At 51.7% G+C, this 16,275-nt stretch overlaps 1 protein-coding gene across 2 annotated transcripts; it reads left to right on the forward strand.

The window, feature by feature from the left end:
- The first annotated feature begins 1,062 nt into the window (after positions 1-1,062).
- SCYL3 (SCY1 like pseudokinase 3) lies at positions 1,063-16,207 on the forward strand. 2 transcript variants are annotated; one of them, XM_066192082.1, is made up of 14 exons: positions 1,063-1,143; positions 4,276-4,550; positions 5,371-5,556; positions 6,208-6,321; positions 6,917-6,973; positions 7,650-7,752; positions 8,246-8,357; positions 8,712-8,789; positions 10,190-10,329; positions 10,617-10,804; positions 11,168-11,339; positions 13,184-13,327; positions 13,925-14,649; positions 15,784-16,207. In XM_066192082.1, exons 2-14 carry the CDS (start codon positions 4,386-4,388, stop codon positions 15,844-15,846), a joined length of 2,247 nt encoding a protein of 748 aa, XP_066048179.1. In that variant the 5' UTR covers positions 1,063-1,143; positions 4,276-4,385; the 3' UTR covers positions 15,847-16,207. The 2 variants fall into 2 exon arrangements, with proteins under 2 accessions (XP_066048179.1, XP_066048180.1); XM_066192083.1 differs by lacking the exon at positions 1,063-1,143 and adding an exon at positions 3,227-3,318.
- The last annotated feature ends 68 nt before the right edge of the window (positions 16,208-16,275 follow it).

A 16,275-nucleotide genomic window follows, 5' to 3' on the forward strand; every position in this document is an offset into this window, starting at 1 on the left:
TCGTGCTGGATTTGGCAGCACAAAACTCAGTGCAGGTTAAACTCGTGGAGTTGAGTTACTGAAGAAAGCCAAGGCACTTGCAGAGCTCAGACCACCTGTGTTCAACGCTCTGCCCTGGCCATTAAACCTGCGTCTGGACGAGCCCACGGCGCTGGGCTGTGCTGCTGTTCGCAGTGACTGAGCAAACCACATCCTCGCGTCCTGGCGCTGCGGGAAACTGGAATAACACCGGCGATATGAAAAGAGCGTGTGAAAAGCCCAGACCTCCCACCGCTCTGGAGCCGTTCCTTTCAACTTTCGCTCCGCCGTCCAAAAATCTCTCCCCGGAGTCACTCCGCGCCGCGGCTCGGAGAGCAATTAGTTTTAATGGCATTAAATGGATCCCCTCGCGAGGGACTGGCAGACCTCCGGCAGCGCCGGGCTGCGGGCGGGCCTGGGCGGGCACGGGGAGGGCAGGGGTGTTTAAAAATGTCTTTGAGAAGGACATGGTGGGGCAGCAGCGCGTCCAGCCGAGGGCAGCGAGGCTCGTGAAGGGTCTGCAGAACATCCCGTGAGGAGCGGCTGCGGCAGCCGGGGCTGTTGAGCCTGGAGGAGGCTCAGGGAGCTCATGGCAATCTGCAGCCGCCTGACAGGAGGGTGCAGCCAGGGGGTCGGACTCTTCTGCTGGGAGGACAGGGGGAAACGGCCCAGCTGAGACCGGGGAGGGAAAAAAAAATAAATCACTGTCAGGGCGGTGAGGCACTGGGACAGGCTGCCAGGGCGGTGCTGGAGTCACCATCCCCGGCCGTGTTTCGGAGGCGCCTGGACCCGGCGCCGCGTGATGCGGTTTAGCGGTTCCAGCGGCACCGCTGGGTGCACGAGTGGACTGGATGATCTTAAAGGTTTCTCCCAACGCCGCCGATCCCTCGAGCCCCCGATCCCAAAGGCGCCTGGAGGGACACTCGCCCTCCCCCGAAATGGCGGCCGGCGCTTCGCGGGCCGCGCCCCCGCGCCGTGAGGGCGCTGCGGCCGCCGGCCGGCAGGGGGCGCGCGAGGCGGGCGGCGCTGCCGGGCCGGCCGGGCGGAAGGACGGACAGACGGACGGACAGACGGAGCGGCCGGCGGGGCCCAGCGGCACCGGCACCCCCGGCCCGGCGGGGACAGGTGAACGGGGGACGGGCACGGGCGGGCCGCGGGGCGAGGATGTTTTCGGGGGCCGCCGTGGGGTCTGACGGGCGGGCCGGGCCCTGCCAGCCCCGCTGCGGACGCGGTGCCGCTGCCGCCCCCCGCGCCGGGCTGTGCCCCGCGGGCAGCGTGGGCGCGGGGCTGCGGCTCCCGGCGCGGCCCCGCAGGCGCCGCTCTGCCCGGGCGGCCTTACCCGCCGTTCCCGGGGAGCCCGTGCTCTGCCGCTGCCGGGGGTCGGACCGGCCGGGGGGGAGCGCGCTGCAACCGGGCTGCCTTCCCACCTTGGCTGCTGATCGCCCGGCTGCCTGCCAGGGTGCGCTTGTGCAGGGTGCCGGGTGGGCATTTGAAGGTGTCGCGGTGGGAGAACCTCTGCCTTTGGCAGCAAAGCCCCCGGCACCGCCGGGAGCACTTCCAGGAGGCTGTGCTGGCGGGGAGGTGGCGGGCAGGGCGCCTGGAAAGCCGGGAATTGCCTTTCTCGGAGCTGTGGAGCGCCGGGGCTCGGCGTGTGTGTCAGGTGGATACCCTGTATGCGGCTGTCATTCACTCCACGAGGAAGCTAAACGGAAATTCCACCTCTTTCTGGTAACAAATCCACATTGTCCTTAACCACCAATCCCTCTGCTTTTCCCTGCCGGGCTCCTCTCTGTCCCAGGGTGTTCTGTGTGTTACATCTGACGTTCGTGTTTACAGTTCGTTGAAAAGGAGATACAGAAGGGTTAATGCTCTGAACTCATAGTTGTGTAACGGTTTGTTTTGGCTCTGGAGAGCCACACCTGGGCACGGAGCTTTGCAGACGCTTTTGCCAGCTCGCGTTTCAGTAGCCATAAAAAAGCTGCGCAGGTCGGGGTGCCGCAGGCTGCTCCGTGCTTGACACTGGGAGTTGCTGGGCACCTCCTGAGAGGAGCTTCCCTGGCGAGGGGAGGTGTGTTTGCAGCTGCCTGTCGTACATCACATGAGGATGACTCTGGTGTTACAATATTCGGCCTGAGAAGGACGTGGAGCTGTTGGAGCAAGTCCAGAGGAGGCCATGAAGTTGATAAGGGGACTGGGGCACCTCCCCTGTGGCTGGTAGGGTTTGGGGTTGTTCTGCCTGGAGAAGGTTGCGTGGAGACCTCACAGCAGGAGGATCCCTCCCAGGATCGGCAGGGGCTACAGGGAAGCTGGAGAGGGACTCTTCATCGGGAAATGTGACGGGACAAGCGGGGAGTGGCTGCAAATTAAACCTGGGGAAAATTGGGTGAAGTGCGTGGAAGAAACTCTTCCCTGTGAGGGTGGGGAGGCTGTGTCTGCCCCATCCCTGGAAGCGTTCAAGGCCAGGCTGGATGGGGCTTGGAGCAGCCTGGGATAGTGGAAGCTGTCCCTGCCCATGGGAGGGGAGTGGAATGAGATGAATTTTTTCAAGTCCCTTCCAACCTAGACCATTGTATGACTGTTCTGAGCTGTGTACGTCTCTGAAGCCAGATACGTCTGTGTGCATTTGGAGGAGCCTGAGGCATCAGGTCAGGCCAGGTACTTTCAGGTGTCCTGAGTGAAATCTGAGTGAGAAATCATGGAGGTAGCACAGCTAAATGAGGCCCAGCTGGGAATAGCAGAATGCAGAGCAGAGCGTTAGCTGTGCCCAGGAGCAGCAGCTGGTGCCTTGCACGCAGGTGAGGGGGGATAACCTGGGGCAGCCAGGGCAGAGCTGCCAGCTTCTGGCTGGAGAGGAGAATATTCTGTCTGGGGGCAGCACGAATGCTGGTGTGCCAGGGAGTTTACAAAGGAAAAAATCCCGTTTAGAGACGTGTGCTATTGCTGCATTGTGTTTCCTTTTCACCTGTCAGCTCCTCTGTGTAGTGCTGGGAAGCTGCATTTAGACTTCCATAACCTTCCCTTTACGTCTTAAAGGTCCCATTTAAGGAATCAGTGCTGAAAAGGGGCACGTCCGTGCCTGACGCCAGAGGGGAGAGAAAGAAGAAGCTGCAAGTTCTGTAGTTAATTCAGTTTAGTTTTTAGTTGTATCAGGACACAGAAGCTCAATTAAAAGCCCCTCTTCCCCCCCATTTCAGGCTGCAGGGTTGTTGTAGGAGCCAGGAAACTGTAACCAGCTCTTTTTCCAAAGGCCCTGAGCAGTTCTTACCTGGGGGCTCGTGGGAGACCTAAATGGAGACACAGGTGAGGGGCCAGAGCAGCCGCTTTGGTGGAACAGCTCTGCTGGGAAGCTGGGAGAATCCTGTGTTACTGCCTTCCTGAATCCTCAGGTTGTGGCTGGAAACAACCACAATAAAGCCAGTTGCCAAAAAAAAAAGTGCTTGGGGGTGGGCAATTTCCCCCCACTTCTCCTGAAAATTGAGGGTTTGCTCTTTCCTTCTGATTCCTGGTGAAGGTTTGCTGACTTCTGTGTGCAGGCAGGTTCAGGTCTTGCCCGTGGCCTGTGATCACAAGCCTGGTGACAGAGCATGTGCTGGGTCAGTGTTTTCCAAAAGAGCCTCTGCAATCAGTGTGTTTGTTTTACTGGTTCTGTGTGTGAGGAAACAGCACAGAAATCTGTGTCAGCCTCTTCCTGACAGGCTGTGGGAGGAAGGAAGGGTTGGCAGGCAGAAGGAATGTTTGTCACATGGAGAGAAGGTAATCGAGGGGGAAAACATGCTGCTGGAGGAAGGTACCTGCCTATAGGTAACCTTCTGAAATCCAGCTTGTAATCCTTCCTCCTCCACTGAATTCTTCTCTGGCTTGGAGAACTGAGGAATGGTGTTTCTCAGAAAACCAGAGGCTCCTTGTGGAGTGGCAGTCATGCTTCCTAACTGCTGACTGTGCTTAATGCCAGTTAAACCCTTGGAGTGGGTGTCTGTGTGGCTGGGGCTGTTGGTGGATCCTGCTTTTGGTGGATCTCAGCTTGGCAGCCGGGTCAGGGGTGGGCTGTGGCTGCTGCACTGTGACACAGCTGGTGGTGATGCCCACGGGGCAGTCCAAGCCCCACTGCTGAGAGCTGCTCCCCTGTTGATCCAAACCCTTTTGTGGACACTGGGTTTCCTTTACCGAGTAAACTTGGGGGATTCTATTCTTGTCCTTAAACTCAAGGCGAGGATACTGGCAGGAGAAGGTTCTTCATGGCTGTTCCGTGCTTTGCAGAAAATGCTCTGAACGTGAACTGGACGGTGCCCACTGGAACGAAATCTGTCCAAAGAAAATCCTCCTTCCCCCAGAGGCTGTTTGTGCTGAGGAGGGCACCTCTGCGAGGGATGGGCTCGGAGAACAGTGCTTTGAAGAGCTACACCCTGGAGGAGCCGCCCTTCACGCTGCCCAGCGGCCACACCATCCACCCGGCCGTGCTCCAGGATGGCAAACTCGCCTCCGTGTTCGTGTACAAGCGGGACAACGAGGAGAAGGTCAACAAAGCTGCCAAGGTACTGCACTGTGCCTGGGACACGCTGCACAGTGGCCCTCCTTTTATTGGCACGGGGGGAATCACTTAACAGGGGTCAAACCCTTGGGAGTGAGGGCAGGAGAGAAGGTGGAAGCCAGCCTGGCCATGGGGCAGAAGGGGGTTGGCAGCTGCAGAGTTGATCGCATGCTGCATGATGAGGGCAGCGGTGCCTGCCTGCCTTTGAGGGCGCTGCCTCCTCCTGCAGGTGCGAGTCAGGGTCTTTCTTGGGTGAATCCCACCCAAAATACCACATTTATTATCAGTAAGACTTTTATTCTGTGTGAGATTTTCTCCGTCAAGTGCCAGCAGGGAGCTTACAAGACAGATGGAGAGACAAGAACATGTAGTGACAGGACAAGGGGAAATGGCTTCAAACTGAGAGAGAGTAGGTTTGGGTTGGATATCGGGAAGAAATTCTTCTCTGTGAGGGTGGTGAGGCCCTGGCACAGGATGCCCAGAGAAGCTGTGGCTTCCCCCTGGATCCCTGGAAGTGTCAAGGCCAGGCTGGGCAGGGCTTGGAGCAACCTGGAATATAGTGGAAAGTGTCCCTGCCCGTGAGAGGGGGATGGAACAAGATGATCTCTGTGGTCCTTCCAGCCCAGACCCATTCTGTGACTCTGTTTCAGTATATTATAAAAACTCCTGCAGTCTGAGGGAGGAAGTTTGCTGGGTGGTTGGAGAGGAGCAGGGATGGGCTGTCTGAATTCCATGAGGAAGCATGGCTAAGGGGGCAGGACTAAGCTCTGCCTGTGGAGGAGACACCTCAGAGGAGGTCTAACAGAGATCTTTGTTTCTGGAAGCACCTGAAAACCTTGCGCCACCCTTGCCTTCTGCGCTTCCTCTCCTGCACTGTGGAAGCAAATGGGATCCACCTGGTTACGGAGCGGGTGAAGCCCTTGGAGACGGTCCTGGAGACGCTCTCTGCTGCAGAAATCTGTGCAGGGATCTATGATGTGTTGCTGGCACTCATCTTCCTCCATGACAGGGTAGGTACCCCTGGCAGCATCGTCAGGCTCTGGTGGGAGATGTAGGAGATGTGACAGGAGAGCCTTGTACCTGGGCTTGTCTGGTGACTCCTTGCTGATTCCTCCCAAACAGACGGACGTGTGTCCCACAGTTCTTGTAGGCTGAAACTGCTAAACTTGGCTGCTTTGGAGGAAGAAGGGTAATTGCAAATGTTGTGGAAATGAGGGAACAGGCAGTTCACGGATCTGCTTGTAGTCCTTCTTGCTTTAGGGAATTGGGATTGCTTGGCCGTGGTGTTCGTTTACAGCTGTTGGCCCATGCCAGAGGTCGGTGTCACTGCTGCCCTGTCTGGGCACTGTGTGTTTGCCCAGGACTGCAGGTAAATCCCAGCTCAGACCGTAGCTCTGGGCTTCCGTGTTCACGGTTGGAGAACTTCCCTGGATTTACAGTTGCATTGCAGGTGCTGTGACAATTAGGGCTTTGTCTGCTCTAAAACCGTGGCCCTCCTGCCTGGCACCTGCTGGTCACCTACAAAATCCCAGAGGAACTGTGTGCTTTTCTGGCAGCTTTCCCTCAGCCCCCTGCAGCACCTAATTAGTCCTGATTAAGATTTTACATCTTCATCTATCCCCCAAGTCAGTTACCCTTTTTTTTGGTTTTTTATGTTTTAGGGAAACCTAACGCATAACAACGTCTGTTTATCGTCAGTGTTTGTGAGTGAGGATGGGCACTGGAAGCTGGGAGGAATGGAAACAGTCTGTAACTTCAGTGAAGCCACCCCAGAGGTAAGAGCCAAGCCAAGTGCACCCTGGATGCCCAGGGGAGGATTCCTGGTCCACGGAATCTGACCGTCTATGGATCTGAAGGCCCAAGTCCTTCCACTTAGCTGGATTTGCTATTAAATGTTTTGGCTCACTTCCAGCTCTGTCCTGAATCTTTGCTCTAAGGGCACCATAACTATAAACTAAAATGTCCGCACAAATTAATTCTCCATTAGCCAAAATGCAGCTACTTTTCTAAGGGACGCTGCTGGCTGGAGAGTGAGAAATCTTTGCCCTTCTGGACTGATATAAAAATGACAAAAGAGCAGGAAGATTCAGGTTGAAACGAGTCATTAAGGAAAATAATTTAAATGCCTCCTTCGCTTGTGCTGGTGGCATTCTCACTGCCGGGTAGCAGAAAGAGCAATTCCTGTTTTGGTTTCTGCTGCCTGCCGTGCAGAGTCATTGCAGCAGCAGGCACAGCCTGCCCTGGGTGCCAGCAGAAGGGGCAGGGGCACAGCTGCTGCCACCCCCAGCCCTGTCCCCTGGGCACAGCCTGCTCTGCTGCTGGGCACTGAGGGGACACAGAGGCAGCTCAGGGCCCCTCTTGTCCTTGCAGTTCCTCTGTCACGTGAAGTCGGTGCGGGACCAGTCGTGCATCCCCTGCGAGGAGATGGTGAGTGACAGCTCAGGGAGCTTCCTGCTGGCAGCAAAGAAAAACGTGATGGGCAGGAAATGTTCTTACAGTCATGTTACATTTCCTCGTGCCTAAATGGCATGGAAGTGGCTCTTGAATAATATCAGAGGTTTCCTCTGTTCCTTTTGTCCCTCCTCTGTCCCATCCCTGATTTGGGAATGGTGTTGGGCACAGGTAATACTGCTTTTCAAATACTTTGTGTTGCTTCCAAATCACCAGAGTTTTGCAAAAGTCAGAATAGTTGCTGAGATTGCCCAGATCACTGTGGTCCCATGGTTGTGTAACTCTCACCACAGCCTTTTCCCTACCTGTTAGTCACTTCCTAGCTGTTGAGAATCCTTGGAGCTGCTTGTGCTGAAGGAGCACGCTTCTGCTCTCTAATTACTGCCTGTTTCCATAGAAATGCTCAAAGCTGTTGACTGCCTGCATTCATTGGGGAGTTGTTCCATCATGATGGAGTTGCTCCTTTGGGTTATAAATTCCCCAGCGGAGGAATTTTTAGCACAATATTCTACTTGTAGGGTACACAGTGGAGCTTTGGTGCTATAAAAAGACCTGGAGAGTGTATATGGTGGGGGGTGAGAATAAAGACTTATGGAAAACACCACGTATCTCATAAGCTCCTGCTCTGCTGGTTTCTTTGTTTTGTTTTCAGTCTGCAGACTTCAAAATCCTGCCCAGCAGCTACGGGCACGCGAGGGACGCCTACGCATTTGGGACAACAGTTGAGAATCTCCTGACAGTTCTCAATGATCAGGGTGAGATGACAATGGTTTATTTTGCTGGTGAGAGGCCCTGTGGTTGGTTCCCTGTGTGGCTGAACATTTCACCTTTCGCTGTGCAGCTGGCAGGAGTGCTGTGGGCACAGTGGCCATTGTTGTTCCTTGTTTGCAGACCTTGGCTTCTCCTGTGTTCCCCTTTTTCTGTGGGGACATGGTCAGATGCTCTGGTTCTACCAAGGGTTATGGATGTGGCACGTGGATCTCGAGTGCCGCAGCTGAGCAGGGGCTGCCACTTCAGCAGAGAGGCAGCAGGAAGTTTCTTGGGAGAAGAGCAGCACTCCTTGGAGGCTTAGTAGCCAGGCAGGTTAGGAAGAGAAATGGGAATGCTATTTTCCCCTTCCTTTGGCACTTTTGCTGTCAGTTAGAGCTAAAAGTAAGTTTCGGGGGGAGGGGGGTGGAGGACTCCTGAAGCCCCTCCTCTTGTTCAGTGTGGAGAGAGAAATCTAACTGTAGGTGCTCTGGATTTCAGTTTCAGCAGATATTCTCTCCAGCTTTCAGCAAACCTTGCACAGTACACTGCTGAATCCAGACCCAAAGTGTCGCCCACCACTGTCCAGCTTATTGTCTCATGAGTTCTTCAGGTAAGGACAGGAGTATCAGGCCCCTCTTGGTCTTGATACTGCTTTTTTTCTGTCTTGCAAAGCACCACTTTTGTGATGGTGGGAGTGCGGGCTTAATCCCTGCCTTTCGCAGGGATCTTTGACAAAGAGGCTCCTTAAATGAAGAAGGTGTTTACCAGCCCTCCCAAAGAGGTGCTGAGCAGCAGCCTTCAGGTGTCACCTCCTTGCTGGCACTCTTGATCCACCAGCATTTGACTTGAGTCCCTCTGTCTCGTTCTCTCTGCTAAAGGAGTGGTGGGGGTTGCAGTCTCTTCACTGTGGGTGGTTTAAGCATCAATAAGGATTACACTTGACAGCTTTTGGTTTTGTGCTTAGGAATGATTTTCTGGAAGTTGTGAATTTTCTGAAGACCTTAACACTAAAGTCTGAGGAGGAGAAAACTGAATTTTTCAAGTAAGTGAGGGAACTGTAAAGTGGAAGCTTCTTATTTCAGAATGATAAAGCACAATTCTGCAAATGGATTGTGGGGGTAGCAGGGAAGGCTCCTGGCCAGAGGCACTTCCTCAGGTGGCAGATTTGGTGGTTTTGGCAGAACGTTGTTCACTCTGTAACACTTCGGGTACTCCAGCCAAAGTAAGAGTCCTGTCAGAGAGGAAACTTCACCTCTTGTCTCCCAATTCCTTGTGGCTGGTTTGGTGTTTGGGAGGAGCAGTCCCTGCTGGGCTCTGCATCATCCTGATGCTCCCCAGCCTCCAGAGCGCTGCACCTGCCAGTGAGAGAGTTTGCAATAAGACTTGTTGGGTGAATTAATCATGTGGTGCCAAGAGTAAAGCTGTTGCCTGTAATGGATGTCTCAGCTGCAGTAGTGGAACATCTTGCAGTAGATCCCACTGTTGTGGTTCCCAAGAATTTTTCTGTCAGGGAAATCTTCTGTGTAATCATGGCATTATCTGGGCCTGAAAAGGGGAGAAGCTGAATTTTTCTTTTTCCATATAAAAAAGCCTTGGTGTTCTCACAGAGCTGTTTTTCTGCCTATTCTATGCATCAGTTATTTCTCATTAGTCTGAAGCTTAAGTGGAGGAAATAAGAGGAGAATGGGGATCCTCAGCAGGAACATTCAGAGTGGTTCTCACTATCTCTGTCAGCAGTATTTACTGAGGGAGGGGATGAACGTTTTCTTAAAGATAGGGGCGTGTTGCCCTTTTTATCAGGCAGAGGGGCCTTCACAGCACGTGCACCCTTCTCTTGGTCTCCTCCAAGTGTGGAGGAAAAGCAGTGACTGATAATTAATACTTTAAAAATGAAAGTCTGACAGACAAGAGCAGTTGCACAAAATTAAACCGATAAACTCAGTCAGTAATCTGCTGGCTTCATTAGATGGAAGTGGTTTCAGAATGGGATTCCCTTTGTGCAAGAGAAACTTCCCTTGTGTGGTAGGTAGAACAGTCTTTTCCAAAGCAGCAGGAAAATCCTTGTGGTGGACCAGGGTGTGAAGTGAGAGGAAGACTCTCTGCTGCAGTTTTGACTGTAGCTCTTCACAGGAGATGCCAGCTCTGAGGCAGTGTGGTGCCCCAGCAGCTTCCTGTGCCAGCTGGATGTGCCTGTGTGCCAGCCCATGATCCGGGTGTGGGGTTTTACAGGATGTGGTTCTGGCTCCTGGTCTGTGCTATCTTTGCCTCAGGCAGGAGCAGAGGCTTCTTTCTGTAGGTCAGAGTGCAGACAGAGTGAGAGGCTGCAGTGGGACACTGACTCTGGATAAGTCAGACACAAAAAGGGGAAAATGATGTTAAGGGAAGCAGGCATAAATGCATGGAAGGCTGCCTTGATACTAATTGCTGTCTCCTGGAATGCAGATTCCTGCTGGACAGGGTGGCTGGCTTGTCAGAGGAGCTGATAGCATCACGGCTGGTGCCTCTCCTACTCAATCAGCTCGTGTTTGCAGAACCTGTAGCTGTCAAGAGTTTTCTTCCTCATCTACTGGGCCCAAAGAAAGGTGACCTTTAAATATTTGCTCATCACAATTATTCCTGACAAATTTGGAATGAATTCAGAGCAGTTGTTTCATTGAATCAAGGGAATAGTGGTGTTTCCCTAAGCAGAACAAAGACTGTAACAGACAGAACTGGCAAGGACAGTTATCGGTGCTTCTTCCTTTGCACTGCTCTGCTGATGCTGGGAGGAGAATTAGGAATGATCCTGGTGTCAGCACTCAGTAGCTGCTGGGTGAGCTGTCTCTCGTGGGTGAAGCAGCCTTTTCCCATCCTCACCTCTGTTCCCTAGAGCAAAGTGGGGAGAGCCAGACCAGCTGCCTGCTGTCACCAGCCCTGTTCCAGGCCCACGTGATCCCTGTGCTGCTGAAGCTGTTTGAGGTGCACGAGGAGCACGTGCGGATGGTGCTGCTGTCTCACATCCACGCCTACGCGGAGCTGTTCTCTCGGGAGGAGCTGAAGAACATCATCTTGCCACAGGTTAAGGACTCACACCAATGGGTGGTATATCCTGGAATATGGGATTTCACAGAATCACTGAATGGTTTGGGTTGGAAGGGACTTTCAGGACCATCTAATCTTAGCTAACCCCGTGCCAGGGGCAGGGACACCTTCCACTAGACCAGGTTGCTCAGAGCCCCATTCACCCACTAGGATCAGCCACCCTGTTTAATTGGTAGCACAAAGTGCAAGGCTGATTTTATGCTGTGAAACAACATCCAGTCTCTACTGAGAGCTGTAGGGGATTAGAAATGAGATGTGCTGCCAGAGTAGCACTTGAAGAGGAAAGCAGTGCGGAGCAGAGTTCTCTGCTGTGCTGACATCAGTGTGTGGTTGGTGCAGGTGTTGCTGGGCCTGCGGGACACCAGTGACTCCATCGTGGCGATAACCCTGCACAGCCTCGCCGTCCTCGTCTCCCTGCTTGGCCCTGAAGTGGTTGTAGGTGGAGAAAGAACCAAGATTTTCAAAAGCTCTGCACCAAGTTTCATGAAAACTGCTGATCTCTCTCCAGAAGGTAAAAGATACAGTCAGAGTGTTCTTGGGATGCTTGCCTGTTCTGTCCAAGCAGCGTAGGCAGAGTTTCTTGGATTATTATTGTTCTTGGTGACAGGTTAATTGAAAAAAAAGGCTGATTTGCACCAAAGTTGGATTTTCAGTTAGGTGCTATTTGCAGGTACAGAACTGATATCAGAAGAAGAGTTACATAAAAGTATTTTAAATATACTAAATATATTGGGAAAAAATGAAACCTCTTCTTCATTTAAGAATCCCTGTAGGTAAAGGAGACAGAGTGTGTGTGTGTGTGTGTGTGTGTGTGTGTGTCTTTTGTGGAAAAACTATATTGCCTTTCTAAAGAACTTATATAGGCAGTTATTTAATATTCCCTCTGTCCTTCCTGTTCTTAAAACCAGTAAATCTCATGTTCTTCCCCCAATTTCTATTCATAGATTGGAAAAGGAATACGAACTTCCCTATTTTATCAGCTCTCTGGAGGCTTTTCAGCTAATGCAAGTGAAGACAGTAGCCCCTGCACCTGCTAGATAACTTGGAACCAAGTGTCTAAGGGAAAGCTTCTCTGGATATTGAAACTAAGAATATTTATAATGAGGGAAAAGTCAGCATCTGTGCAACTTGAGACATAGAGATACCAAATGAAATACATGACAGAGATCAGTTCAAGTGTTTGCTTCCTGTTTATGTGTGTACTGGCAGCTACCACCCTTCATTAAAATCTGTGGATGGCTCATTGCATTAGTTTCTTTACATTATTTACTTTAGTAGACTGTAGTAAATAAACCACTTTGGACTGCAGGCTGAAACTAGGTTTATTTTTCAGAATATACTTATAATTTGGTCTGATTTAACTATTGATAACGAAACCCCCATATTTGTCCTCAGCAGTGAGTGAGGATCTGCAAAAAGCAACACAAGAGGCTGAGCGCATGAGGTTTAACAAGCTGTTTGCTCAAGCTCCTCAAAGGATGTGCCCTTTATGAAGGGCACTGGGGGAGGGGCTGGGTTCTGTGTGTTCCCTGCAGTCCTTTCCCCTGGGCCACCTGTCTCTGGTGGTACTGGTGATCCCTAACCTAAGCAGGCACAGCTGGCTGGGAACACACATGAGTGCTGTGGAAGGAAGTGCAGCACTGGCTCAAACGGTGCCATTTTAAAATGGTGGCAACGGGGTCCCACACAGCTGAGGCTGGTGTTGGCAAATCATCACCAGTACTGATCATACCCTGCAGCTCCCAAAAATTAACTGCGAGGAGGTGCTTGCTGAGCGGTCAGCACTGGGCCAGGGAAATACACCTGCCTTGCACAGCTCCAAAGCGTGGCCTTGACTGCCCACCACCCACCTCACCTCAGGCTGGGATATGAGGGCAGCTGGCATGGCAGTCAGCCTTCAGAGTAGAGACTCTCATTCCAGGAAGCTTCTGTGCCCATGCCCAGCCATGGAAAAGGGTTTTTGTAGTGCCGTGAGTTTGCTTATGCTTGGAATTGCTGTGAGTGAGTGCAGTGCTTTTGTGTAAGGCAGGCACCAGGGGATTTGTGATGCAGTTGGGATTTTGGATCCAGCCAGGTGGCAAACAGCATTTTTAAAGCATCTGCTCTGATCCTAATCAGTTTATTCATTGTGTATTTCTTGAAAGAACATCTCAGCGAAAGCTGACCATGTACAGTTGCCATAACTTTGTACTGGCAAGAGCTGCAGGCAGTGGGAACAGAGGAATATTGTGTTATATGTGGATCAGAAGGTGCAGCTGTTGGATTGCTGTGCCAGGCCTCAGTGTTGTTCAAAAAGAACATTCCAGTGCTGCAGGCAGTTCAGCTTGTGTCCTTTCTTTTCCTTTATCCTGGCAGGTTCCCCCAGTCATGGCATGAGCAATCAGAGAAACCAAACCTCTCGGTCCCTGAAGAGCAGTCCCAGCTCATTCCCCAGCTCTGCAAATGCATCTGGCAAAAAGCTTCCTGTGCGACAAGACAATGCCCTGGCTTCAAAGACAGGTAAAACATACCCTAAAATGTACTGTACCCAGGTAAAGTGTGCTTCCTTTCAAAGTCAAGTGTTCACCGAGGAAGTGTTGCTTGAAAAGATGTGCATTTCCCCCCATGTGCTGATCTGAAAGATTCAGTGAACCAGGGAAGGCAACAGTGTGAAGGAAGGGGAGTGTGATCCTTACCATCCTAGGGAATAGCTCTTTGGGAAGCTGACATACAGAGATTGGGTCCCTGGACTTGAATTTGTTTTCTCAGATTCTGTGCCGTGCTTTCACCCCTCCCACAGCTCAGCAGATAACTCTGGATTTACAGGTCAGCTCATTCTCACAGTCAAATCTGATTCTGTTTCCCTACATGGCCTTTTCTCAGTCACCTGTTGCTTATCAGCAGTCATCCTGTACTGCCCCCGGGCTCTAAGGTGAATTTCCTCCTTTGCAAGCAGGAACGTGTCCCTGCTTTCTAATCCAAGAGGAGCTTGCTTTCCAATCCATTACTGGCTTGTTCCCATGCCAGGTAGTGCCTGTAATGTCAAGACGACAAAACTCCATCTCTGCCTGCACTTGCTCTCTTTAAATGGGTGCGTAACACCTTTGTCTTTCACAGGTGAGCAAGGCACTCAGCCGCCCCTGAATGGAATTCCTGGAAGCATTAATACACTGGGGAACAGCAGGAGCTCTTTGACTACCTCGGAAAAGCCAGCAGAGGAGTGGCCAGACTGGAGTGAGCCAGAGGAGACGGACACTGAGAAAACTGTGAACATTCAAATCCAGCCCCGGGAGCTGCGGGGCAGCGCGGGACCTTATTTTGCTGATCGTGATGTAGACGAGAAGCCTTGGGATGACTTTGAACCCAGGAGCCCCAGTCCTAAACTGTCCTCAGGAAACTGCCCCACTGTGACACAGGCTGCTGCAGCTGAAAGGCCGAGGCCTCTGCCAGGTACCCATCAACTGAGCAAAGAATTCAAAAGCCTCAGACTGAGTCCCCCCACAAAGTCTTGCCATGGGAACAGCTGGAGCAATGACAAGTGGGACCATGAGGAACAGCTGGGAGAAACTGTGTTGCCAAAAACCTTTCAGGAGAGGTTGAAGTCTTCATCAGAGTCTGGCCTGGGAGAAGAATTCACGATCAAAGTGAAGAGGAAACCTGTGCACGACCCTGAGTTGGACTGGTTTGCTGACATGATCCCAGACATTAAACCTTCTTCCGCCCTCTTGATTTTACCTGAGGCAAGGACAGAAGCTCCTCACTCGGGTGGGGTGTCCAGCAGAGAAGGTGCCTCCCAGACTGTGCTGTTTTCATCCAAATTTGCAGCAGCCGATGTGATTGAGGTAAGAAGCTGGAGGTTTCGGTGACTGCAGCCCTGAGAGCACCTTAGCAGGTACTGCAGTGGGCACTTGATACAGCAAAGAGAGCTCTGTCAGGAAACAGGGAATGAACTCCATTTGTACACTACTGGAAGCACTGAGGAGTTTTAGCTCCGGCTTTTACTCTGTGCTGCTGTATCCTACATGCAGGAATCCTGTGATTTGTTAAGGAGAGTTTTGGTTTGTCAGACAGGTAAAACAAGGCTGGATCCTGGCTGCTGAACAGGCATGTTCATACAGAAGGGGCTTTCAGGCACAGAGAATGCTCAGGACTGAAGTGTTTTTCCTGAGTCTTCTAGCAAAACACAGTAACATTGTACATTAAGGTCCAGGAAACCTGAACCTCTGGATTAGAGAGTAGAACTTTTTGGGTGTGTTGTTTTCATGAAAAAATAGCTGAACCATTTCTCTATTTCAGAGACACAGGGGTGTCACAAAACTGGGGTTTCTTTAAGCAGATAAATCCCCGTAGCCCTATCAGGGAGACTCCAAAGACCATTGCTGGTTGCTAGGAGGGGAGGCAGCATTCCCACTTGAACATGTAACTCCCTTAGGGAAAAGGTGTTGACTTCAAGTTGTTTTGCTCATTCAGCCCCAAGAGAGCTACCCCAGGAATAGCAGGGAGCATGGGGAGAGGAGCCTGGGCTGTAAACTGAACTTGTTTATGATGTTTGAAAGTGGCACAGTGTACTGTGCCTGTCATGACCCCAACCCCATTTTGGGGGCAAGGCAGCCAGTGCTGTGTCAGTGGGAGATCAAATTTAGTGTTAGAATACAATGAGAAAAGAGCTCTTTCCTAGGGGGAAAGAAATCTTCTGATGTATGGCATACTTTTTTTATTGGAAAGTAGGTTTGATACAAACAGTAAAAAAAAAAAAAAAAAGAGTCCTTGTTAAGTCTGCTTTTGTCTTTAAGGTGATTCCTCATGTAGTTCAAAGTTCTTTAAGACCATAAGCTGCAAATACTGACTTCATTTTTGGGCTTTTGGCCTTGTGGATGAATGCTCTGCCATCCCAAGCCACACAGGCTCCTGGGGCTGTGCTAAGCATGTGAGTACATTCCACATACCTTAATCTTGATAATTTTATGTGATTCTAGGCTGAAGCTACAGGCTGGGGTGAAGAGGAGGAGTTGAACTGGGAAGATGATACAAACTGGTAACAGTTCTGAACCAGACCAAGAAAATTTATGGTGTGCTGGATCCTGTGACAGGAGTTGCTGCTTCCCCAGTACAATGGATAAAGTACCTCAGTGCTGCACTTGCTGCACAGCCACAAGATCCCATGGGGCCTGAGCTCTTGCCAGGGCTGCTCCTTCCCAGTCTGTGCCAAAAGCTGCAGGGGTGAGCCTGCACTCCAGCAATATGCCCAGCTGTGGTGCTGCCACTGCTCCCGGAGAGAGGACAGCGTGATGGTGGTGATGGTGCTGACGTGCTACTGGAGGCCAAGAGTGGTGTAGGAGATTGATCCCAAACTCACCCCTGCCCTAAAAAACTGCTGACAATAAATGGAAGTCACACTGAGTTTCTTGCTTAATGTGCCTTTTTCCCTTGGTTTTCTTGGTTTTTCCTGTCCCAGAAAAATAAAGCCC

This window comes from Chamaea fasciata, unplaced genomic scaffold, assembly GCF_029207755.1.
Source record: "Chamaea fasciata isolate MVZ Bird 193981 ecotype frontalis unplaced genomic scaffold, bChaFas1.0.hap1 SCAF_10, whole genome shotgun sequence".
NCBI lineage: Eukaryota > Metazoa > Chordata > Aves > Passeriformes > Sylviidae > Chamaea > Chamaea fasciata.

Excerpts from the sequence above, each read along its gene's own strand:
- SCYL3 (XM_066192082.1), top strand. The coding sequence starts at position 4,386 with ATGGGCTCGGAGAACAGTGCTTTGAAGAGCTACACCCTGGAGGAGCCG. Across the intron at positions 6,322-6,916 it reads TCAGTGAAGCCACCCCAGAG|TTCCTCTGTCACGTGAAGTC; the intron begins GTAAGAGCCAAG and ends TTGTCCTTGCAG. Across the intron at positions 6,974-7,649 it reads GCATCCCCTGCGAGGAGATG|TCTGCAGACTTCAAAATCCT; the intron begins GTGAGTGACAGC and ends TTTTGTTTTCAG.